The 24,097-nt window shown below is 38.7% G+C and overlaps 3 protein-coding genes across 3 annotated transcripts in view; 1 reads left to right on the top strand and 2 right to left on the bottom strand.

The window, feature by feature from the left end:
• Nucleotides 1-24,097, top strand: part of LOC309703945 (uncharacterized protein) — a 102,907-nt gene that overhangs the window by 39,881 nt on the left and 38,929 nt on the right. The window lies entirely within an intron of this gene.
• LOC309703051 (uncharacterized protein) lies at nt 88-2,279 on the bottom strand (the record flags this gene model as incomplete). The annotated part of the gene is made up of 3 exons (XM_082527755.1): nt 88-152; nt 363-1,585; nt 2,233-2,279. 2 exons carry the CDS (start codon nt 2,277-2,279, stop codon nt 409-411), a joined length of 1,224 nt encoding a protein of 407 aa, XP_082383881.1. The 3' UTR covers nt 88-152; nt 363-408.
• On the bottom strand, nt 4,619-11,072 carry LOC309703050 (uncharacterized protein; the record flags this gene model as incomplete). Its single annotated transcript, XM_082527754.1, has 5 exons — nt 10,999-11,072; nt 7,410-7,467; nt 5,333-7,000; nt 4,734-5,242; nt 4,619-4,642 (listed from the first exon to the last, which is right to left on the bottom strand). Exons 1-5 carry the CDS (start codon nt 11,008-11,010, stop codon nt 4,619-4,621), a joined length of 2,271 nt encoding a protein of 756 aa, XP_082383880.1. The 5' UTR covers nt 11,011-11,072.

Here is a 24,097-nt window from a genome sequence, read left to right as displayed (position 1 = left end):
ATTAAATATCCTAAATTAACACTATTTTTAGTCATTATTGATAATAAGATTAGTGTTGATATAAATGAACAAAAGTAAATACCTTACCTGAATGCTATGACAATAACATGGCTGAAGAGTAAACCATATCGAGCTCTATAGATGATTTCATACTGTGCAAAACAAACAAGTAGAAAATTAATTAATTCAGATGTCGTTGTAATCAGCTGGAAATTTAACAAAACTTGTGAATACATCTCAGTATTTAACTCAGTATTTATACTGTGCAAAGCAAAGTAGAAATTAATTAATTAATTCAAATGTAGTTATAATCAGCTGGAATTTTTAAAGCACTTGAAAATCATTCTTAGTATTTTACCCACCACTACAACCACTTGCACTGCAAGTGCCTGAAATTGTGGACTGGTTTTATCTTCGAGTTGAGGCACATAGGGTGTAACCAAAACTGCTGTAAGAACAACAACTGGTGCACGAACTACCGGCACTGCTGTTGTTGCTGCTGTTGTTGTTGGCTTTGTTGTTGTTGTTGTTGTTGGTGTTGTTGTTGGCTTTGTTGTTGTTAATGCTGCTCTTGTTGTTGTTGTTGTTGTTGCTGCTGTTGTTGTTGGCTTTGTTGTTGTTGTTGTTGTTGTTATTGTTGTTGTTGGCTTTGTTGTTGTTGCTGCTGTTGTTGTTGGCTTTGTTGTTGTTGTTGCTGTTGTTGTTGCTGCTGTTGTTGTTGGCTTTGTTGTTGTTGTTGCTGTTGGCTTTGTTGTTGTTGTTGCTGTTGTTGTTGTTGCTGCTGTTGTTGTTGGCTTTGTTGTTGGTGTTGTTGTTGGCTGTGTTGTTGTTGTTGCTGTTGTTGTTGGCTTTGTTGTTGTTAATGCTGTTCTTGTTGTTGTTGTTGTTGCTGCTGTTGTTGTTGGCTTTGTTGTTGGCTGTGTTGTTGTTGTTGTTGCTGCTGTTGTTGTTGGCTTTGTTATTGTTGTTGTTGCTGTTGTTGTTGGCTGTGTTGTTGTTGCTGCTGTTGTTGTTGGCTGTGTTGTTGTTGCTGCTGTTGTTGTTGGCTTTGTTGTTGTTGCTGCTGTTGTTGTTGTTGGCTTTGTTGTTGTTGTTGCTGCTGTTGTTGTTGGCTTTGTTGTTGTTGTCGCCTTTGTTGTTGGCTTTGTTGTTGATTCCGCCGTTGTCGTTGGCTTTGTTGTTGTTGCTGCTGTTGTTGTTGGCTGTGTTGTTGTTGCTGCTGTTGTAGTTGGCTTTGTTGTTGTTGGCTTTGTTGTTGTTGCTGCTGTTGTTGTTGGCTTTGTTGTGTTTGTTGCTGTTGTTGTTGGCTGTGCTGTTGTTGTTGCTGTTGTTGTTGGCTGTGTAGTTGTTGTTGCTGCTGTCGTTGTTGGCTTTGTTGTTGTTGTTGTTATTGCTGTTGTTGTTGCTGTTGTTGTTGGCTTTGTTGTTGTTGCTGCTGTTGTTGTTGGCTTTGTTATTGTTGTTGTTGTTGTTGGCTGTGTTGTTGTTGCTGCTGTCGTTGTTGGCTTTATTGTTGTTGCTGCTGTTGTCGTTGTATTTGTTGTTGTTGTTTTTGTTGCTATTGTTGTTGACTTTGTTCCTGTTACTGTGTCAGTTGTGGTGATAGCTGCAGTTAAACCTTCAGTTGTTGTTGAATCTGTAGTTGCTGTAGTTTCTGTAGTTGCAGTTGAACCTTCAGTTGTTGTTGATGTTGTACTTGTTGTTGTACCTTCAGTTGTTGTTGATGCTCTTAATTCTGTAGTTCCAGTTGAACCTTCAGTTGCTGTTGAGGTTGTAGTTCCAGTTGAACCTTCAGTGGTTGTTGATGCTGTGGTTGCTGTTGTTTCCGTAGTTGAAGTTGATCCTACAGTTGTTGTTGAATCTGTAGCTGTAGTTGTACCTTCAGTAGTTGTTGAAGCTGTAGTTGCTTCAGAAACTGTTGTTGCTTTTGTTTCTATAGTTCCAGTCAAACCTTCAGTTGTTATTGATTCTGTTCTTGCAGTTGTACCTTCAGTAGTTGTTGATGGTGTATTTGCTGTTTTAACTTCAGTTGTTGTTAAGGCTGTGGTTGCTGTTGTACCTTCAGTTTTGGCTGATGCTGTAGCTGCTGTTGTTGAAGTTGTAACTTCCGTTGTTGTTGATGCTGTAGTTGCTGTTGTTTCTGTAGTTGCAGTTGAACCTTCAGTTGTTGTTGATGCTGAAGTTTCTTTTGTTTCTGAAGTTTCAGTTGTACTTTCAGTAGTTGTTGATGGCGTAGTCGCTGTTGTGCCTTCAGTTGTTGTAAAGGCTGTGGTTGCCATTGTAACTTCAGTTGTTGTTGACGCTCTAGTTGCTGTTGTTTCTGTAGTTGCAGTTGAACCTTCAGTTGTTGTTGATGCTGTAGTTGCTGTTGTTTCTGTAGTTGCACTTGAACCCTCAGTTGTTGTTGATGCTCCAGTTTCTGTAGTTGTAGTTGAACCTTCAGTTGTCGTTGAATCTGTAGTTACTGTTTTTTCTGTAGTTCTAGTTGAACCTTCAGTTGTTGTGGATGCTGAAGTTGCTGTTGTTTCTCTACTTTCAGTTGTACCTTCAGTAGTTGTTGATGGTGTAGTTGCTGTTGGGCCTTCAGTTGTTGTTAAGGCTGCGGTTGCTGTTGTTTCTGTAATTGCAGTTGAACCTTCAGTTGTTGTTTGTGCCGTAATGACTGTTGTACCTTCAGTTGTTGTTGATTCTGTAGTTTCTTCAGATACTGTAGTTGGAGTTGTACCTTCAGTTGTTGTTGATGCTGTGGTTGCTGATGTACCTTCAGTTGCTGTTGTTTCTGTAGTTGCAGTTGAACCTTCAGCTGTTGTTGATGCTGTAGTTGCTGTTGTTTCTGTAGTTGCAGTTGAAACTTCAGGTTTTGTTGATGCTGTAGTTGCTGTTGTTTCTGCAGATTCAGTTGTACCTTCAGTAGTTGTCGATGCTGTTGTTTCTGTAGTTCTAGTTGAACCTTCAGTTGTTGTTTGTGCCGTAATGACTGTTGTACCTTCAGTTGTTGATGCTGTAGTTGCTGTTGTTTCTGTATTTGCTGTTGAACCTTCAGTTGTTGTTGATGCTGTAGTTGCTGTTGTTTCTGTAGTTGCACTTGAACCCTCAGTTGTTGTTGATGCTCCCGTTTCTGTAGTTGTAGTTGAAACCTCAGTTGTTGTTGAATCTGTAGTTACTGTTTTTTCTGTAGTTTCAGTTGTACCTTCAGTAGTTGTTGATGGTGTAGTTGCTGTTGTGCCTTCAGTTGTTGTTGATGCTGTAGTTGCTGTTGTTTCTGTAATTGCAGTTGAACCTTCAGTTGTTGTTAATGCTGTAGTTGCTGTTGTCTCTGTAGTTGCAGTTGAACCTTCAGTTGTTGTTTGTGCCGTAATGACTGTTGTACCTTCAGTTGTTGTTGATTCTGTAGTTTCTTCAGATACTGTAGTTGGAGTTGTACCTTCAGTTGTTGTTGATGCTGTAGTTGCTGTTGTTTCTGTAGTTGCAGTTGAACCTTCAGTTGTTGTTTGTGCCGTAATGACTGTTGTACCTTCAGTTGTTGATGCTGTAGTTGCTGTTGTTTCTGTATTTGCTGTTGAACCTTCAGTTGTTGTTGATGCTGTAGTTGCTGTTGTTTCTGTAGTTGCACTTGAACCCTCAGTTGTTGTTGATGCTCCCGTTTCTGTAGTTGTAGTTGAACCCTCAGTTGTTGTTGAATCTGTAGTTACTGTTTTTTCTGTAGTTTCAGTTGTACCTTCAGTAGTTGTTGATGGTGTAGTTGCTGTTGTGCCTTCAGTTGTTGTTAAGGCTGTGGTTGCTGTTGTACCTTCAGTTGTTGTTAAGGCTGTGGTTGCTGTTGTTTCTGTAATTGCAGTTGAACCTTCAGTTGTTGTTAATGCTGTAGTTGCTGTTGTCTCTGTAGTTGCAGTTGAACCTTCAGTTGTTGTTTGTGCCGTAATGACTGTTGTACCTTCAGTTGTTGTTGATTCTGTAGTTTCTTCAGATACTGTAGTTGGAGTTGTACCTTCAGTTGTTGTTGATGCTGTAGTTGCTGTTGTTTCTGTAGTTGCAGTTGAACCTTCAGTTGTTGTTTGTGCCGTAATGACTGTTGTACCTTCAGTTGTTGATGCTGTAGTTGCTGTTGTTTCTGTATTTGCTGTTGAACCTTCAGTAGTTGTTGATGCTGTAGTTGCTGTTGTTTCTGTAGTTGCACTTGAACCCTCAGTTGTTGTTGATGCTCCCGTTTCTGTAGTTGTAGTTGAACCCTCAGTTGTTGTTGAATCTGTAGTTACTGTTTTTTCTGTAGTTTCAGTTGTACCTTCAGTAGTTGTTGATGGTGTAGTTGCTGTTGTGCCTTCAGTTGTTGTTAAGGCTGTGGTTGCTGTTGTACCTTCAGTTGTTGTTAAGGCTGTGGTTGCTGTTGTTTCTGTAATTGCAGTTGAACCTTCAGTTGTTGTTAATGCTGTAGTTGCTGTTGTCTCTGTAGTTGCAGTTGAACCTTCAGTTGTTGTTTGTGCTGTAATGACTGTTGTACCTTCAGTTGTTGTTGATTCTGTAGTTTCTTCAGATACTGTAGTTGGAGTTGTACCTTCAGTTGTTGTTGATGCTGTAGTTGCTGTTGTTTCTGTAGTTGCAGTTGAACCTTCAGTTGTTGTTAATGCTGTAGTTGCTGTTGTCTCTGTAGTTGCAGTTGAACCTTCAGTTGTTGTTTGTGCCGTAATGACTGTTGTACCTTCAGTTGTTATTGATTCTGTAGTTTCTTCAGATACTGTAGTTGGAGTTGTACCTTCAGTTGTTGTTGATGCTGTAGTATCTGTTGTTTCTGTAGTTGCAGTTGAACCTTCAGTTGTTGTTGATGCTGTAGTTGCTGTTGTTTCTGTAGTTGCAGTTGAACCTTCAGTTGTTGTTGATGCTGTAGTTGCTGTTGTTTCTGTAGTTGCAGTTGAACCTTCAGTTGTTGTTAATGCTGTAGTTGCTGTTGTCTCTGTAGTTGCAGTTGAACCTTCAGTTGTTGTTTGTGCCGTAATGACTGTTGTACCTTCAGTTGTTGATGCTGTAGTTGCTGTTGTTTCTGTATTTGCTGTTGAACCTTCAGTAGTTGTTGATGCTGTAGTTGCTGTTGTTTCTGTAGTTGCACTTGAACCCTCAGTTGTTGTTGATGCTCCCGTTTCTGTAGTTGTAGTTGAAACCTCAGTTGTTGTTGAATCTGTAGTTACTGTTTTTTCTGTAGTTTCAGTTGTACCTTCAGTAGTTGTTGATGGTGTAGTTGCTGTTGTGCCTTCAGTTGTTGTTAAGGCTGTGGTTGCTGTTGTACCTTCAATTGTTGTTAAGGCTGTGGTTGCTGTTGTTTCTGTAATTGCAGTTGAACCTTCAGTTGTTGTTAATGCTGTAGTTGCTGTTGTCTCTGTAGTTGCAGTTGAACCTTCAGTTGTTGTTTGTGCTGTAATGACTGTTGTACCTTCAGTTGTTGTTGATTCTGTAGTTTCTTCAGATACTGTAGTTGGAGTTGTACCTTCAGTTGTTGTTGATGCTGTAGTTGCTGTTGTTTCTGTAGTTGCAGTTGAACCTTCAGTTGTTGTTAATGCTGTAGTTGCTGTTGTTTCTTTAGTTGCAGTTGAACCTTCAGTTGTTGTTTGTGCCGTAATGACTGTTGTACCTTCAGTTGTTATTGATTCTGTAGTTTCTTCAGATACTGTAGTTGGAGTTGTACCTTCAGTTGTTGTTGATGCTGTAGTATCTGTTGTTTCTGTAGTTGCAGTTGAACCTTCAGTTGTTGTTGATGCTGTAGTTGCTGTTGTTTCTTTAGTTGCAGTTGAACCCTCAGTTGTTATTGATGCTCCCGTTTCTGTAGTGTCAGTTGAACCTTCAGTTGTTGTTTGTGCCGTAATGACTGTTGTACCTTCAGTTGTTGTTGATTCTGTAGTTTCTTCAGATACTGTAGTTGGAGTTGTACCTTCAGTTGTTGTTGATGCTGTAGTTGCTGTTGTTTCTGTAGTTGCAGTTGAAACTTCAGTTGTTGATGCTGTAGTTGCTGTTGTTTCTGCAGTTTCAGTTGTACCTTCAGTAGTTGTCGATGCTGTTGTTTCTGTAGTTGCAGTTGAACCTTCAGTTGTTGTTTGTGCCGTAATGACTGTTGTTTCTGCAGTTTCAGTTGTACCTTCAGTAGTTGTCGATGCTGTTGTTTCTGTAGTTCTAGTTGAACCTTCAGTTGCTGTTTGTGCCGTAATGATTGTTGTTTCTGCAGTTTCAGTTGTACCTTCAGTAGTTGTCGATGCTGTTGTTTCTGTAGTTGCAGTTGAACCTTCAGTTGTTGTTTGTGCCGTAATGACTGTTGTATCTTCAATTGTTGATGTTGTAGTTTCTTCACATACTGTAGTTGGAGTTTTACCTTCACCTGTTGTTGATGCTGTAGTTGCTGTTGTTTCTGTATTTGCTGTTGAACCTTCAGTTGTTGATGATGCTCCCGTTTCTGTAGTTGTAGTTGAACCTTCAGTTGTTGTTGAATCTGTAGTTACTGTTTTTTCTGCAGTTGCAGTTGAACCTTCAGTAGTTGTTGATGGTGTAGTTGCTGTTGTGTCTTCAGTTGTTGTTAAGGCTGTGGTTGCCGTTGTACCTTCAGTTGTTGTTAAGGCTGTGGTTGCTGTTGTTTCTGTAATTGCAGTTGAACCTTCAGTTGTTGTTAATGCTGTAGTTGCTGTTGTCTCTGTAGTTTCAGTTGTACTTTCAGTTGTTGATGCTGTAGTTGCAGTTGCTTCTGTAGTTTCAGTTATACCTTCAGTAGTTGTTGATGCTGTTGTTTCTGTAGTTCCAGTTGAACCTTCAGTTGTTGTTTGTGCCGTAATGACAGTTGTTGTTGATGCTGTAGTTTCTTCAGATGCTGTAGTTGCAGTTAAACCTCCAGTTGCTGTTGTTTCTGTAGTTGAAGTTGAACATTCAGTTGATGTTGATGTAGTTTCTTCAGATAATGTAGTTGCAGTTGTACCTTCAGAACCACAGTTTTGTGCAACAGTTGGTGTAGTAGCAAGCTCAATTGCCACTATTTGTGAAAAGTAGACAGATGATTACACTTAACACACATGCTACTGAAAACACATGCATATGTATGTATATATAGATATTTATGAATACATTTAGATAGATAGATAGATAGATAGATAGATAGATAGATAGATAGATAGATAGATAATCTATAATAGATAATAGATCATGCTACCATACGCCAAACTGATCAAGAAGAAGAAAAACACTTAAAAGAAGCTGTTAATCGACATGATATGAAAGCATGTTACTACACAATATGTTCAGATGTTACTAAAATATGACAAATTAAAATCTGAAAAGCTAATAACTGAAAAGTGTGGCATATTGTGTATGTATGTATTTTTATTTTATTTTATTTTTTTAAGAGCTGCATTCTAATTTTTGTAAAATAATCAGTTACTTACCCAGAATGGTTAACAAAACGGTCAATGTTCGACAAGCCCCCATTACAGCCTCATGTACCTGAAATATTTGAGAATATGAATGTTTGTTATAAATTGATGTGGAAGTATTTATGCATTGACATAGCTTTTATTTATACTCTCTCCCTCTTCAGACACACTCCCACTGCATGTTTGGAATCATCATCATGCTGAAAGTTGAAGTTGTTTCCAGTCAAATGCTCTTCACATTGATCTAAAACACCACAGCCCCTAAGCGTTTTTTTTTTTTTTTTTGTTGTTGTTGTTGTTTTTGAAGCTTGTCTTTTTTTAGGCCTGTAACCTATACTTTTGTCCTCCATTTTTTTTCCAAATGTTTAAAGAACACACGTCATACGATGCTCTTTGGAAATCACTTTTTTTGTTCAAAAGTACAATTAAAATTATCTTTGCCACCATTAGTAGATTCATTTTTTTTAAAAAGTACTTAATGGTACTTAATTATTTTTGTAATTGATAACACACTAGTTCCCACCAATGTAATTGAGCATTGTGTGGCACATCCGACATACTGTTTTACTTTTAGCACATGATTCTCCTTATGGGGACCTGATATGTTTAATATGCTGCTGAGAATATAGCCCAGAAGAAGCGTATAGTATAGCTTTTATTTTGGAGAGAGCAATTTCTCTGTAATAAACTCTCTTTTCCAAAGATGAGTGATTTCTCGATAGATAGATTTATTATTTTATCCCTTTGTTGTTTCAGCAACATTAAATTTAAAAACTGTACGTTTGAGTTAAAATATATATTTATAATCTTAATTAATGACAAATTAAAAAAGCATGAACATATATATCGGTCCATTTACAAATATTAATTAATTTATTCACTTAATTAATAACAATGTAATAATGCAATTATCAATTGCACTACGATGATGTCGGCGTAAATGTGCAGTCATATTCGTTGTGTTCCCGCTAGTGCTTTCAGGTTAATCTCGTTGAAATTACCTTAACGCCACAACACGGCAAATCTCCGTTAACGAGCTACCGCCGATCACTCCGTGCATGGGGCTAGACGGCCAACACGTTAACGAGCTAACTGCGCTAACACACTAGTTCACACCAATGTAATTGAGCATTGCATGGCACATTCAACATACTGTTTTACTTTAGTCCATGACTCGCTTACCTTCAGGGTCATACGTCACATGAAAACCAAAATAATTCCAAACGCCAGATCTGAATGACGTTCAATTTGCCTGTTGCAAGGAGAGCTTAACTTCTGTCTCGCTAGCTTGCCCTGCCCTCTTCCTTCTGACGATGCTGTCTGTGTTGAGCGCTCAGTGGATCTGCGCTCGACAGTGCAGCCTAGGCGGAGTAGTCGAACACAGATTCACTGAGCGCTCAACACAGACAGCATCGTCAGAAGGAAAATTGATAAAATAAATTACAAATGTTGTATTGTTCGATACATATGCGTACCGAACCGAAAGCACTGTATCGAACGGTTCAATATCGATACGAATATCGTTGCACCCCTAATATATATATAGTTTAGTTCCAAAACTACTTGCTGCAAGCCTTATTCATGCCATCACAAATCTATACCTACCCAAGCACTGTTTCACAAAGACTTATGTAAATACACTTTTGGCAAGCTTGAATTCAATATCTTGCCCGGGGATAATTTGAAATACTTCGAAAAAGTTGACTTTTCACTCTTAAAAGTGAAAAAAAAGTACATTGATACTAATGTGAGACCAGACTGATAAAGAATGTGTCTTCAGGGACACAAAAACAAGAATGGAAAGTTTATATTGCAGAGACAAGAAAAAAAATAGTGTCCAAAAAAGCAAATCTGTATTCTAAAAGTTGTAACAGAACAACTTCAGTTTATGAATTTACTGTGCTTTTTCCGATTTTCTAACAGTATAGCCATTTTTACTGGATACACTACTATAACATAGACAGTAGAAGTAATAATCATGCTTTTTTCTTTTTTTTTACCTTGATACATTTTTTTTCATCACTTTTAGGCAACAGCTAAAGTTGAAAACATTTAGGGTTAAATGTACTGTCTGCAGAGAAAAAAGTTTTCTACGGTGTGAAAAAATATCACAATAGAATATTATTTTTCATCATAGCTTCAGGTTAAGTGTAATAAATGACAATAACCATTACACAATAAATTGTAATACAAAACGCCTAGCACAAACTCAAACACTAAATTTACATATAGACCAAAGACCCTCACCCTAGAGCCGTAATTGACAGAATCCTTATTCAGCCTCCCTTGTGCTTGTCTGTTCTCTTGTGATGCCACCAGTTTGTTCGGGCATTATATACTTGCTTCACAAGTATGTGATGCCCACACACAATTCTATTGAAATGTTTTGAACTGCCAGTTGAAGATGCAAAGATAAAAAGATTTTTAAAAAAAAGAAAACAACAACATTCCTGAACAACTTTTAAGTCAGTTTCATGGTCCAGTCATCAGCATTGTTAGTCAGCATTCCACTGATGTGAACAAATCAGATGTCAAAATATTATCTAACAAGCTGTATACTTTGAATTCAAATACTTATGATGAATAATCTGAAAATGCATAAAATACATAACAAGCATTTTGAGATTAACTATATATATTTCCATAAATCTTCAATAGATGTTTTTAATATCCTCTTCCTACTTTCCCACTGTGACAAAAAATACAGACAACCAGATGATGTCTGTCTTGTTGGCTTTCACTTTGGAAGAGTAACAAAAGACAAGTATTTAAAAATGTATTCATTGCAATGTTATCTTTTCATACAATCCACTGACTTTCAATGTGAGATCTATTTGCTCAAAATGAAACCACAAATGCACAGTGACAAGTTTTAAGGAGTATTTGTGTGCCACTCAGGGTAAATAAAGCTTAAAATGTCTTTCCAGGAAGTCACATTTATTCCGCTTGAGGTTGTATTGTACCAAATTTTCCATACAGCTACAACAGCAAGTCCACACGGAGTGACAAGACATGTATTGATTGATTGAGTGATATACATGAAAAAAAAAAACATTGTCTTCTACTATAACAGGTGCTCGAAAAGGAGTGGGAAGAAGTAGTACTTATATACTAACCGCCCTTCACATATTTAAAGCTCAGTTGTGTAGTTGTGCAGCTTTGTATTATTATTTGCATGATTTCCACCTGATCTGATTTCAGAACGCTTTTCCCAACAATCTGTTTTTTGCCAATCCTGTGTTTTTCTTTCAATCATTTCAGTATTCTCAATAAAGCTTTAGTAGTTGCTAAATTTACCCTATGAAACTTGACCAAGAAATTGGCCAAAAATCTAAGCAAAATCATATCAGAAAACATCAGAGTGACAGCCTGATGTAATCGAAAAAAAGAAAAAACATTTTAATATGCATGTGATGGATGATTAACGCCACAACACGGCAAATCTCCGTTAACGAGCTACCGCGGATCGCCCCGTGCGTGGGGCTGGACAGCCAACACGTTAATGAGCTAACTGCGCTAACACACTAGCTCCCACCAACGTAATTGAGCATTGCATGCCACATCCAACATACTGTTTTACTTTTGTCCATGACGCGCTTACCTTCAGGGTCATATGTCACATGAAAACCAAAATAGTTCCAAACGCCAGATCTGAATGAGGGTGGGGGAGGTTCAATTTGCCATGTTGCAACGACAGCTTAACTTCTGTCTTGCTAGCTTGCCCTGCACTCAGTGAATCTGCGTTCGACTACTCCGCCTAGGCTGCACTGTCGAGCGCAGATCCTCTGAGTGCTCAAAACAGACAGCATCGTCAGAAGGAAAGGTGATAAAATTAATTAAAAATTTTGTATTGTTCGATACATTTGCTTACCGAACGGAAAGCACTGTATCGAACGATATTCGTATCGATATTGAACCGTGTCGATATTGAACAACAAAAACAACAAGCACGCATGCTACAAACTTTACCCGAGTCATTTAGACAGCCGTTAGCACATGATTCTCCTTATGGGGACCTGATATGTTTAAAATGCTGCTGAGAATATAGCCCAGAAGAAGCGTATAGTATAGCTTTTATTTTGGAAAGAGCCATTTCTCTGTAATAAACTCTCTTTTCCAAAGATGAGTGATTCCTCAATCAGATACAGGGCTCGCAAAATTTTTCCAGTCGGGCTACCAAAATCTATCTCTGCCCTGCCCATCGGGCTATCGCAGGAAGGAAAAATATATGTCAATGCTTTTACATTCTTTCGGAAATGTAGCTGGGTAATTATGTCATTGGCATTGGTGAGCCACTGTCAATATGTGACATATTGAAATCGCGTTTGAATTTGCGATTGTTTTTTGCTTTCACTTTGCAATCGCGCGAACTGTGTATAGAGAGCGACAGCACTGATCTGTGAGTGATGATAATTTGCGCACCAATTCCTCTGACATCGTCTTATCAATCGTTAGCTTACTATGCAAACATGACAAGTGAAATCTCCCGCAGCTTAAACATGTGAGAGGTTGATCTCACATGTGAGAGGATCGCTGAGCATTATGTGAGTGTGTGTGTAAAAACAGCAGGATATATATTTTAGTTCTGCTGAGCCAAATAAGACAGGTCAGGGTGAAGAAGTGACAGCCAAAGAAAAGCTTACCACAAAACGGAAAAGTTATGACAAATCAGACTATAAGGCAAAAAGAAAGTGCAGCTTTATGGTTTCATGGACAAAAGAATTTCTTGTGGCTGCAATATGACGAGCTAAATAACCAGGGCTGCACATAAGTGGTCCGCAGGTGCGCATTCGCTGTCAAAATAAAAAATGCGCACAAGATAAGAAGTTGCAACGCGTGTTTGCGTACATAAGATTTTCAGGAGGACAGACATTTGTTTAGAACTCTTAAAGATGTCGAAGAAGTTCCTTTAAGCAATTACTTTGGTGTTCCTCCACCTCCAAAGAAATGTCAGAAGGAGTCCGAACCACAAAAGAAGCGCGTATTCTCGGAAAAGTAGTTGCAGGAGGTGAGCTGGCTTCAAACAAATGATGAACGCACAGAGATGTGGTGCAGAATGTGCCATGAAAATTTAATAAATGACAAATTAAAAAGGCATGAACATTTTTTTTGTATCGAAAAAATATCGAACCGTGACACCAAAGTATCGAACCGAACCGAACCGTGAATTTTGTGCATCGTTGCACCCCTAATATATATACCTATATATATATATATACCTATATATATATATATATACCTATATATATATACCTATATACCTATATATATATACCTATATACCTATATATATATATATATATATATATATATATATATATATACCTATATATATATATATATATATATATATATATATATATATATATACCTATATACCTATATATACCTATATATATATATATATATATATATATATATATATATATATATATATATATACCTATATACCTATATATACCTATATATATACCTATATATATATATATATATATATATATATATATATATACCTATATATACCTATATATATATATATATATATATATATATATATACATATATATCTATATATATATATATATATATATATATATATATATATCTCAGAGCTTGTTCTTGTGCTTCCATGATTAGTGCCTCTGAGCTGTCTTTCAGTCCAGCTTTGTCCAGCCACTGGTAGGATTTCTGGATATCAGCCACCACCTCTATCTGCCGGTGGTACATACCGTGCAGGGTCTTCCATGATGGTTCCTCGTCTCCGTCCTCTTTCTTGGGTTTCTGCTGCCGATACCAAGCTAAGATCCTGTGGGACTTCCAGATACAGACGGACAAAATAGTGGTGGCTAACCAACATAGTGGTGGTAGACAAACAGAAGAAGACGGCCGTAGTGATCGATGTAGCAGTTCCGAATGACAGCAATATCAGGAAGAAGGAACACGAGAAGCTGGAGAAATACCAAGGGCTCAGAGAAGAGCATGAGAGGATGTGGAGGGTGAAGGTAACAGTGGTCCCCGTGGCAATCGGAGCACTAGGTGCGGTGACTCCCAAGCTAGGCGAGTGGCTCCAGCAGATCCCGGGAACAACATCGGAGATCTCTGTCCAGAAGAGCGCAGTCCTGGGAACAGCTAAGATACTGCGCAGGACCCTCAAGCTCCCATGCCTCTGGTAGAGGACCCGAGCTTGAAGGATAAACCGCCCGCAGGGGCGTGCTGGGTGTTTATATATATATATATATACAGTCAGGTCCATAAATATTGGGACATCGACACAATTCTAACATTTTTGACTCTACCACCACAATGGATTTCAAATTAAACGATGTGCTTTAACTGCAGACTGTCAGCTCTTATTTGAGGGTATTTACATGCAAATCAGGTGAAAGGTGTAGGAATTAAAACAGTTTGTATATGTGCCTCCCACTTGTTAAGGGACCAAAAGTAATGGGACAATTGGCTTCTCAGCTGTCCGATGCCAGGTGTGTGGTATTCCCCTCATTATCCCAATTACAATGACCATATAAAAGGTCCAGAGTTCATTTCAAGTGTGCTATTTGCATTTGGAATCTGTTGCTGTCAGCTGACAAGATGAGATCCAAAGAGCTCTCACTATCAGTGAAGCAAGCCATCATTACGTTGAAAAAACAAAACAAACCCATCAGAGAGATAGCAAAAACATTATGCGTGGCAAAACAACTGTTTGGAACATTCTCGAAAAGAGGGAACGCACCGGTGAGTTCAGCAACACCAAAAGACCCGGAAGACAATGGAAAACAACTGTGGTGGGTGACTGAAAAATCCTTTCCCTGGTGAAGAAAACACAGTTCACAAAAGTTGGCCAGATCAAGAACACTCTCCAGGAGGTAGGTGTGTGTGTGTGTGTGTGTGTGTGTCAGTCAATAATCAAGAGAAGACTCCACCAGTGTGAATACAGAGGGTTCACCACAAGATGTAAACCATTGGTGAGCCCCCAAAACAGGAAGACCAGATTAGAGTTTGCCAAACGACATCTAAAAAAGCCTTCACAGTTCTGGAACAACATACTATGGACAGATGAGACCAAGATAAACTTGTACCAGAATGATGGGAAGAGAAGAGTATGGAGAAGGAAAGGAACTGCTCATGATCCTAAGCATACCACCTCATCAGTGAAGCATTGTGGTGGAAGTGTAATGGCGTGAGCATATATGGCTGCCAGTGGAACAGGTTCTCTTCTATTTATTGATGTGTGACTACCGACAAAAGCAGCACGATAAATTCTGAATGGTTTCAGGCTATATTATCTGCTCATATTCAGCCAAATGCTTCAGAACTCATTGGATGGGGTTTCACAGTGCAGATGACAATGACCCAAAGCATACTGCAAAAGCAACCAAAGAGTTTTTGAAGGTAAAGAAGTGGACTGTTTTGCAATGGCCAAGTCAATCACCTGACCGGAATCCAATTGAGTGTACATTTCACTTGCTGAAGACAAAATGAAGGGAAAATGCCCCAAGAGCAAGCAGGAAGTGAAGATGGTTAACTTATCTTTCTTGTAGAACTGTGCTCCAAATAAAGAACTTTGTGTTAAAAAAAAAGGTTGTTAATCATTTACAAATCAATATTGTCTGTATGTACAGCAATTTCCCCCCCAAAAAGTGAACATGCAAAACTGCGGCGTTAAGCAGTTGAAAAATTTGGGTGCGCCTAACTTTTGTGCTGGTACGGAAAAAAAAAAGAAAAGATAAGGAACCATGTTTAGTTACAGGCTCATGGGAATCTTTTCTGTTGATCAGTGATAATGCACAATTCATTCTGTACTTCCTGATAATGACACAGAAGTCAGGCTGCTACATTACAAATACCTTAACTATGAAGTGGCACAGTTGGACACGGGAGCAGTCAACCAGGTGTATCACCTTGACCTCCTCAAAGCATAGAGAGAGGCTGAAATCACTTCTCTGGTGAGTCTGGTGAAGGAGAGAGATGAGTTTGGCCAGAGGTTCAAAATTTCATCATTAACCCCTCACTCCATTGTGATGATCATCTCACACAGGCCCACAGAGTGAATGTTTCTGCATTCCAATGTTGTTTTGCAGATGTGTTCTTCCAGCTGACCGTTCCTACTAATCTCATAGAACACTATTTGAAAGGTGGCCTTATGTGAAGGTGCATGACGTTACAGGTTACAGTGGGGCAAAAAAGTATTTAGTCAGCCACCGATTGTGCAAGTTCCCCCACTCAAAATGATGACAGAGGTCAGTAATTTGCACCAGAGGTACACGTCAACTGTGAGAGACAGAATGTGAAAAAAAAATCCATGAATCCACATGGTAGGATTTGTAAAGAATTTATACGTAAATTAGGGTGGAAAATAAGTATTTGGTCACCTCAAACAAGGAAAATCTCTGTATTCTGTATCTCTGTATCTCTGTAAAGTATTGTAGACCTGCACCAGACTGGGAAGAGTGAATCTACAATAGGCAAGCAGCTTGGTGTGAAAAAATCAACTGTGGGAGCAATCATCAGAAAATGGAAGACATACAAGACCACTGATAATCTCCCTCGATCTGGGGCTCCACGCAAGATCTCATCCCGTGGGGTCAAAATGATCAAAGATCACATGGATGATACAGCAGAGGATTGGGAGAATGTCATGTGGTCAGATGAAACCAAAGTAGAACTTTTTGCTATAAACTCAACTCGTCGTGTTTGGAGGAAGAAGAATACTGAGTTGCATCCCAAGAACACCATACCTACTGTGAAGCATGGGGGTGGAAACATCATGCTATGGGGCTGTTTTTCTGCCAAGGGGACAGGACGACTGATCCGTGTTAAGGACAGAATGAATGGGGCCATGTATCGTGAGATTTTGAGCCAAAACCTCCTTCCATCAGTGAGAACTTTGAAGATGAAACGAGGCTGGGTCTTCCAACATGACAATGATCCAAAACACACCGCCCGGGCAACAAAGGAGTGGCTCCGTAAGAAGCATTTGAAAGTCCTGGAGTGGCCTAGCCAGTCTCCAGACCTCAACCCCATAGAAAATCTGTGGCGGGAGTTGAAAGTCCGTGTTGCTCGGCGACAGCCCCAAAACATCACTGCTCTCGAGAAGATCTGCATGGAGGAATGGGCCAAAATACCAGCTACTGTGTGTGCAAACCTGGTAAAGACCTATAGTAAACGTTTGACCTCTGTTATTGCCAACAAAGGTTATGTTACAAAGTATTGAGTTGTATTTTTGTTATTGACCAAATACTTATTTTCCACCCTGATTTACGAATAAATTCTTTACAAATCCTACCATGTGAATTCATGGATTTTTTTTTTTCCACATTCTGTCTCTCACAGTTGAAGTGTACCTCTGGTGCAAATTACTGACCTCTGTCATCATTTTAAGTGGGGGAACTTGCACAATCGGTGGCTGACTAAATACTTTTTTGCCCCACTGTATCTGAGAAAATTGTTTAAAAAGAATTGGCTGAAATGCTAAAAATGGGCGCGATAAAAGAGCCCCTTGATGCAGCCCCGTCACTAGGGTTATGTGTCCTGGATCCAAATGCTGGATCCACTCAGTCAACTACACCAGGGTCAACAACAACTGCTGGGTCAAAGATGACTTCTGAGTCAACTATGACTGTGACAACTATAAATACTGGGCCAACTACAACTGGGTCACCTAAAGCTGCTCAGTCAACTACAAGTGGGTCAACAACAGCTCCTGGGTCAACTACAACAGGGACAATAACAACCGCTGGGTCAACTACAACTGGATCAACAACAACTCCCGTTTCAACTACAACAGGGACAACTACAACTCAAGTTACCATGACTGTAAGTCGAAGAACATTAGGAACTTCACCTCCAGCTTCCACTTGTTGTTGTTATTGTTGCCCTAATTGTGTGACAAAAACAGAAGTTTAAGTGTCATTTAAAACTCATGAGACATTTACAAGCGATTTGCTGCTTATTTGCATTTAAACAACAAGTAAATCTGATAGTTGCAATAGTAAGTATCTTTCTGTCAAGGGTTGACAATTTGTTCAAACACAGTAAGAGAGAAATGAGACACTGGCAGACCGACTCAGAGTTTCAAAGACGTGCGCACGGGTGAGAGTCTCTGAGCAGACTAACACACCGAGCACCGTTTACTCGCTTTATTTATAAGGCAAAATGGGTTACATAATACTTCCTCTTTCAACTGAAGAGGGGAGAGCTCAGGCATTGTCTTAGCTATCTAACTTCTGCACACAAACTGAAAAACAACGGCACAGCAGTATTCATGCTTATCTGACATCGCAGACACTGAAGTAAAGAATGCATGTATATATCCTGTCTTTGTCAAACATCTCACACACTTAAGCAAGGAATACATTGTGTTCTTTTCAACAGTAAGCTTTACCGTGTGAAAATATATAAACACTTGATTATAAGGCATACTTGTTTCTACTTGATTATACTTTAATGATTTAACTAAAATAAAAATTCTCTTAACACTTTCTTAAAGTCAAACAGCTTTTAAATATATACATTTGAAATAATTAGATTTCAAAAATTATAATGATACTATGTTCTTATAACAAGCTATATTTTCTTTTAACTCATATAGTCATAATTTAAAAATTATTAGATAGTAATGATCTCCTCAGATTGGAATTAGAAAATTAAAATTACATATACAATTAAAGAAATATCTAAAATAATCTGAAATTATGAAAGTAAGTGAAATCACAAAATTCTAACTAAATAGTGCAAGTCAAAGTTAGTGAATTTATTCAAACAGTAACTGGGAAGTTAAAAAGCATGAATCATTAAAACAAAATTACATTTCTACAGTCTATTTCAGATAGATAGATAGATAGACAGATAGATAGATAGATAGATAGATAGATAGATAGATAGATAGATAGACAGACAGACAGACAGACAGACAGACAGACAGACAGACAGACATCATATAAATATTAGAGATGTGCAAAGCAGCCGGTATTTGTATCTGTATTTGTTGAGGGGGGAAAAGTATTTGTATTTGTATTCGTTGTCAAGTAAAATTCAAAATAGGCTTAAAAATCCTTTTTTATTTGCATTACACTTCTAATTAATATTAAGTATTCTTTAATTATATCCATTACAGTAATTGTGGATATGCAATATTAGTTGATGTTTTTCCATAGATCCAGCAATGAACATGTAACAAAAAAGGTCATTGAAAAGAAAATAACATAACAGCCATTGCATCATCCAAACCAACAACTAATAAAATACCATTGTGAACATAATGAACTCCACCACCACTCTAGCTTCTTGGAGGACGCTGAACAGACAACGAAACTGACTTGCAGAGGCAGAACATGGTTGTGATGATGAATTGGTGCTGGTGGGGGGAGTTGGCAGACAGTACCAGGAGAGGATGCTTTAAGTGCCTGTGATTGTGTATAGCAGATGTTGACACGTTTAATATGTGTGCCTCTGCTGATTTGACCTTTGCACACATTACATATCACTTTGGTTTCATCTGCAGCACCGACGGTAAAATGCTTCCAGACTGAACTTGATCAAGTTTTTTGTCTCATTTAGGATCAAGAGATGGCTCAGCAGCAGCAACACTCTTTTCTATTTGATTGCCCTAATCCATAAGTGACGGGAAACTATGCTAAGGTTAACTAGCCTATAATCTACATCTTGCTGTCTGCAAAAGACACAGTAACTTAAATATACCATACTGTATAACTCCCACAAGTGCATACAATTCGACACAACTACACAAGAATTGTTTTAACCTTTTAAACCAAATGTTAACGTTACTCTGTCAACAGCCTATTGTCTAAATTACCAAGCTAACAGAACTACGTAAACAGAGCGAACATGAGAGCACCCGAATGCAGACGTCATTAATGCAGTGCAATGGAATAATCTCCCGATCTTCGCAAAAGTTATAAACTGCCTCCAGAACACAGTTATGGGACAAAAAAAATCTATTCAACAAAAATAGTGATGCAGTTCAGCCTTTTTTCGCTCATCCGACCCTTCTCTCTTGCTGTGTGGAGCAGTTTTTCCTTGTTCCCAAATACAAATATTTTCTAGATAATAAAGATGCCATCATGCCTGATATGAATAACAACCTTCAATGGCTAAGATAGAGCTGTTTGAGAGATTAATATGTTCAGTACCTGAAGTACAAAAGGAGAAACAGAGCAACAGAAAGATATAGATTTTGTTTGTGATAGTAAAATTCCAAGTACAATGAAGTGCCACTTGAAATGTGTCTTAGTCATTTTAGACCTATTGATTTATTTATTTATTTTTTTATCTGAGGAGATCCATCACATTCATATTAAAATGTTTTTCTTTTTTCAATTACATCAGGCTGTCAGTCTGATGTTTTCTGATATGATTTTGCTTAGATTTTTGGGCAATTTCGGGGTCATGTTACATAGACTAAATTTGGCAACTACTAAAGCTTTATTGAGAATACGGAAATGACTGGAAGAGAAAGTTAAGAGTGGCAAGAAACCATTCTGAAATCAGATCACTCACTACACAACTGAGCTATAAATATGTGAAGGGCAGTGAGTATGAGTATTACTTCTTCCCACTCCTTTTCGGGCACCTGTTGTACTACAAGACAATATTTTCGGGCCATTTGTTGTGGTGCATGTTCGGTTTCCTTTTCGGCAAATAGATCTCACATTGGAACTTTTGAAAAGATAACATTGCAATGTCTACAGATCACATTTTTAAAATACTTTTCTTTTGTTCCTCTTCCAAAGTGAAAGGCAAAGGTTAACTTACAAGACAGATGTCATCTGTTTGTCTGTATTTTTTGTTAATCACTGTAGGAAATTAGAAAAAGGAAATTAAAAAAAACTATAAAAGAATTGTGGAAATATATACTTTTATTCTCAAAATGCTTGTTGTATATTTTATGCATTTTTCCATTATTCATCAAAAGTATTTAAATTCAAAGTATTCAGTTTGTTAAATAATCCTATATGGAAAATAAATAGAAAAAACTTATAAAAGATTTGCATAAGATTTGGCTTACTTCATATAGTGAATCATATAAGGCTTACATGATTTACTCATGAAAGTGCCCACTTTCTCATTACTTTCATATATTGTTTTAATAAGTATCCAAACGATACAAGTTTCAGTTATATAATTTTTCAAGGGATCTTATATCTATTTTCACTCTTGTATGCTTTTCATACAAGTTTCACGCAAGACAGATACAAACTTTATAAGATTTATATATATATCTTTTCCATACGGGATGTTATGACATCTGATCAGTTCACATCAGTGGAATGCGGACTTACAATGCTGATAGGAACCTCATGGCAAAGAATGACTAAAAGCAGCAAACAAGTAGCCTAAAAGGATTTAATGAAGAATTTATTTGTCAGAGAAAGAGAGCCAGAATTAAACTGTTTCTAGTTTAAAAAAAACAAAACAGTGATTTCTGTGATGGGAATGCTTTAAAAAGCTTTAAGGGGTTAAAAGAACATGGCCTAACAAATCAACATTTTGGAGGGTTTTACAAAATAGGCATTACAAAGAAAAAATATTTAAAAGTCTTAAGTCTTAAGCACAGCATTTAGGCCAATTCAGTCAATATAAGGCATGAAGTGAAATGAAGAAAATGAAGAGTGGTTTAATTTGTTATGACATTTGCATTGGGGCTTTTAATTCACTGGATTTAAACAGCACTGCTTTTTTGATTTACAAAAGTATTGCACAAAAGGTATTGTACAGTGAGGTGAAGAGGCACTACAGCTTAGTTGTTCCCCCCTCCTTTGTCCTCCTGTTTCCCCTCCCTCTCCCCTCCAGAGAGGAGTTAAACAGTCTGATGGCGTGTGGGACAAAGGAGTTTTTAAGTCTGTTAGTTCTTGTCTTTGGGAGAAGCAACCTGTCACTGAACAGACTCTTCTGGTTGTTTATGGCCGTGTGCAGAGGATGCCTGGCATTGTCCATAATGTCCATCAGTTTCTTTAATGTCCTTTTCTCTGCCACTGTCACCAGAGTGTCCAGCTTCATGCCGACCACAGAGCTAGCCCTCCTGATCAGTTTCTCCAGCCTGGATGAGTCCTTCTTTGCTGTGCTGCTCCCCCAGCACACCACAGCATAGTAAAGTACTCCAGCAACCACCGACTGGTAAAACATCCTCAGGAGCTTCCTGCAGATGTTAAAAGACCTCAGCCTCCTGAGGAAGTACAGTCGGCTTTGGGCTTTTTTATACAGGTGCTCTGTGTTGCATGACCAGTCCAGTTTATTGTCCACCCACAGCCCGAGGTACTTGTACTTGTTGACCACCTCCACCTCCTCCCCCTCTATCTGAACCGGCAGTGGACCTGCTCTGGACCTCCCGAAGTCCACAACCAGTTCCTTAGTCTTTGAGGTGTTGAGTTGCAGGTGGTTTGTGTGACTCCATGCGACAAAGTTCCTCACCAGACTTCTGTACTCCTCTTCCTGATCATCCCAGATACACCCCATGATGGCTGTGTCATCTGCAAACTTCTGAATGTGGCATAATTCAGAGTTGTAGCCGAAGTCAGAGGTGTACAGGGTGAAGAGAAGAGGGGACAGCACAGTTCCCTGTGGTGCTCCTGTGCTGCTGACCACTGTGTCAGACGTGATGTCCTTCAGCCTGACGTACTGTGGTCTGTCGGTGAGGTAGTCGGAGATCCAAGCGACCAGGCAGGGGTCCACCTCCATCCTGTTCAGTTTTTCCTGAAGCATACAGGGCCGGATGGTATTAAAGGCACTGGAAAAGTCAAGAAACAGGATCCTGACCGTGCCTTTTCCCCCATCCAGGTGTGAGTGGGCTCTGTGTAGGAGGTACAGGATGGCATCCTCCACTCCGACACCCGCCTTGTATGCAAACTGTAGTGGGTCCTGGGCATGTTGTACCTGTGGTCGGAGGAGGTTGAGGAAGAGCCGCTCTAGAGTCTTCATAAGATGTGACGTCAGTGCCACCGGTCGGAAGTCATTCAGCTCATTGGGCCGGTTCTTTTTGGGGACCGGGACGATGCAGGATGTCTTCCATAGGGCAGGCACTCTCCCCAGTCGCAGACTGAGGTTGAAGACTCGTTGTAGCGGCGATTTAAACAGCACTGTTTTTTTCAAAAAGCAGTTCAATTCATAGGCCAGTGAATTTGTCTGCGAATAAATCTATCAGAGAAGACATAAGCTGAAAAAAATCACATGAGGACATTTTGATGCCTCATTGTTCTTTTATACTAATTATACACACAGCACATCATATGATCTGGAGCTCGATCTTGACTCAGGAAGTAACTACTGATGGGAAATTTTCATTGTCACGTTAGATTCGGGTAACATCTAGCATCAATGACGTTAGTTGAGTGTGTAAACACTATTGTTCTTTTGTGACAGGAAGAAGTAAAAATAATTCATGAATGTAACTTGAAGAACCTGACACACATTTTTAAGAGACACCAATGAAAAACAAACAGTGGTGTCTTTTATTTGGTGAAGACATATTTTTCATCCATGTCCTCATTGTTTCAAGCTGTGTGCCTGCCAAGTGAAACTAACAGTGTTAAAGATCAGTATCAGTATCAAAGATTAGGCAGCAAAATTTCCGTGGAAATTATGGTTCACTGAGTGCACCATAAAAGCTGAAATTAACATTAGAACTACATTTTTATATGTCAGGGTTTATATACATGCCACTACTTACTAAATGAGAGAAATTTACCCTGAACCAATTCATGCATAGTTTTGTCACACAAAGGTCATTCATCCCCAGAATAAAAGCAAAACACTGCTCACCATTTTAAGGTTTAATGTGCCACTGGCTGTTACATTTAATCTCATCTGACAATAATTTATGTAGATGTGAGACTCTACTTACCTACTTGTAAATAGAGTGTGTGTGTGTGTGTGTGTGTGTGTGTGTGTGTGTGTGTGTGTGTGTGTGTGTGTGTGTGTGTGTGTGCATGTAGGTGTTTGTGCTCACGTAGGTGTCACATGGATATGACTAATAGATTAAAACTGTGTCACACCCTCATAGCAGACAGCAATTATTAGACTGAATGACATCCACAACATTGTTTTCATATTTTTACTAAACCCCTAATTAACAGTTGGCATTTAGCAAAGCAATTCCTTTTACTATTAAAATGATTAATCTATTCTACTCAACTGCGAGTATAGGTCTTTTAGTCAGACTATAGAAGGTCAGCAAGATATGCACGAAAATTAATCTGCAGATAAACATAAATGTGAAGTCTGTGAGAATACAATTTACCTACTAGAAATGATGAGCACAGTCATAAAAGTCTCTTTTTACTGAAAGAAAACCACAAGTCTGAAGATTTCCTTCCAGCCCTGTAGTCACATCAATTAACTAACCGTAAAGCTTCATTTGTTGATGCAATTCAGTGAGAAACAGTATTAGTGCACCTAAGCCCGCTTCCCCACTAGGAAACTAATTAGGCCAGTCCCCAAGCAAAATACAGGCTGGGTTATAATTGGTTTTTTGGGGGTTTTTTGGCCTGTTGTTAATTTTCACCCTAACTGTCTGCTTTTAAGAGCAAGACGGTGGCCCCACCCTGAAAACTTCAAGTTCCAGAAGCTCCTCTTTTATTGTTATCGGTTCAGCTGCGGTTCAGGACAAAAAGCCCATTGTTGTCAGTTTGCCACAAATATTGTGTAATGTTCTTTTGCAATTCAGATGGTGGCAGTGAAGGAAAATA

The sequence above is a fragment of the Aulonocara stuartgranti genome (genome assembly GCF_965226115.1).
Source record: "Aulonocara stuartgranti genome assembly, chromosome: 3".
Lineage (NCBI taxonomy): Eukaryota > Metazoa > Chordata > Actinopteri > Cichliformes > Cichlidae > Aulonocara > Aulonocara stuartgranti.
Note: the sequence above shows the minus strand (reverse complement) of the source record. Positions and strands in the feature narration are given on the sequence as shown.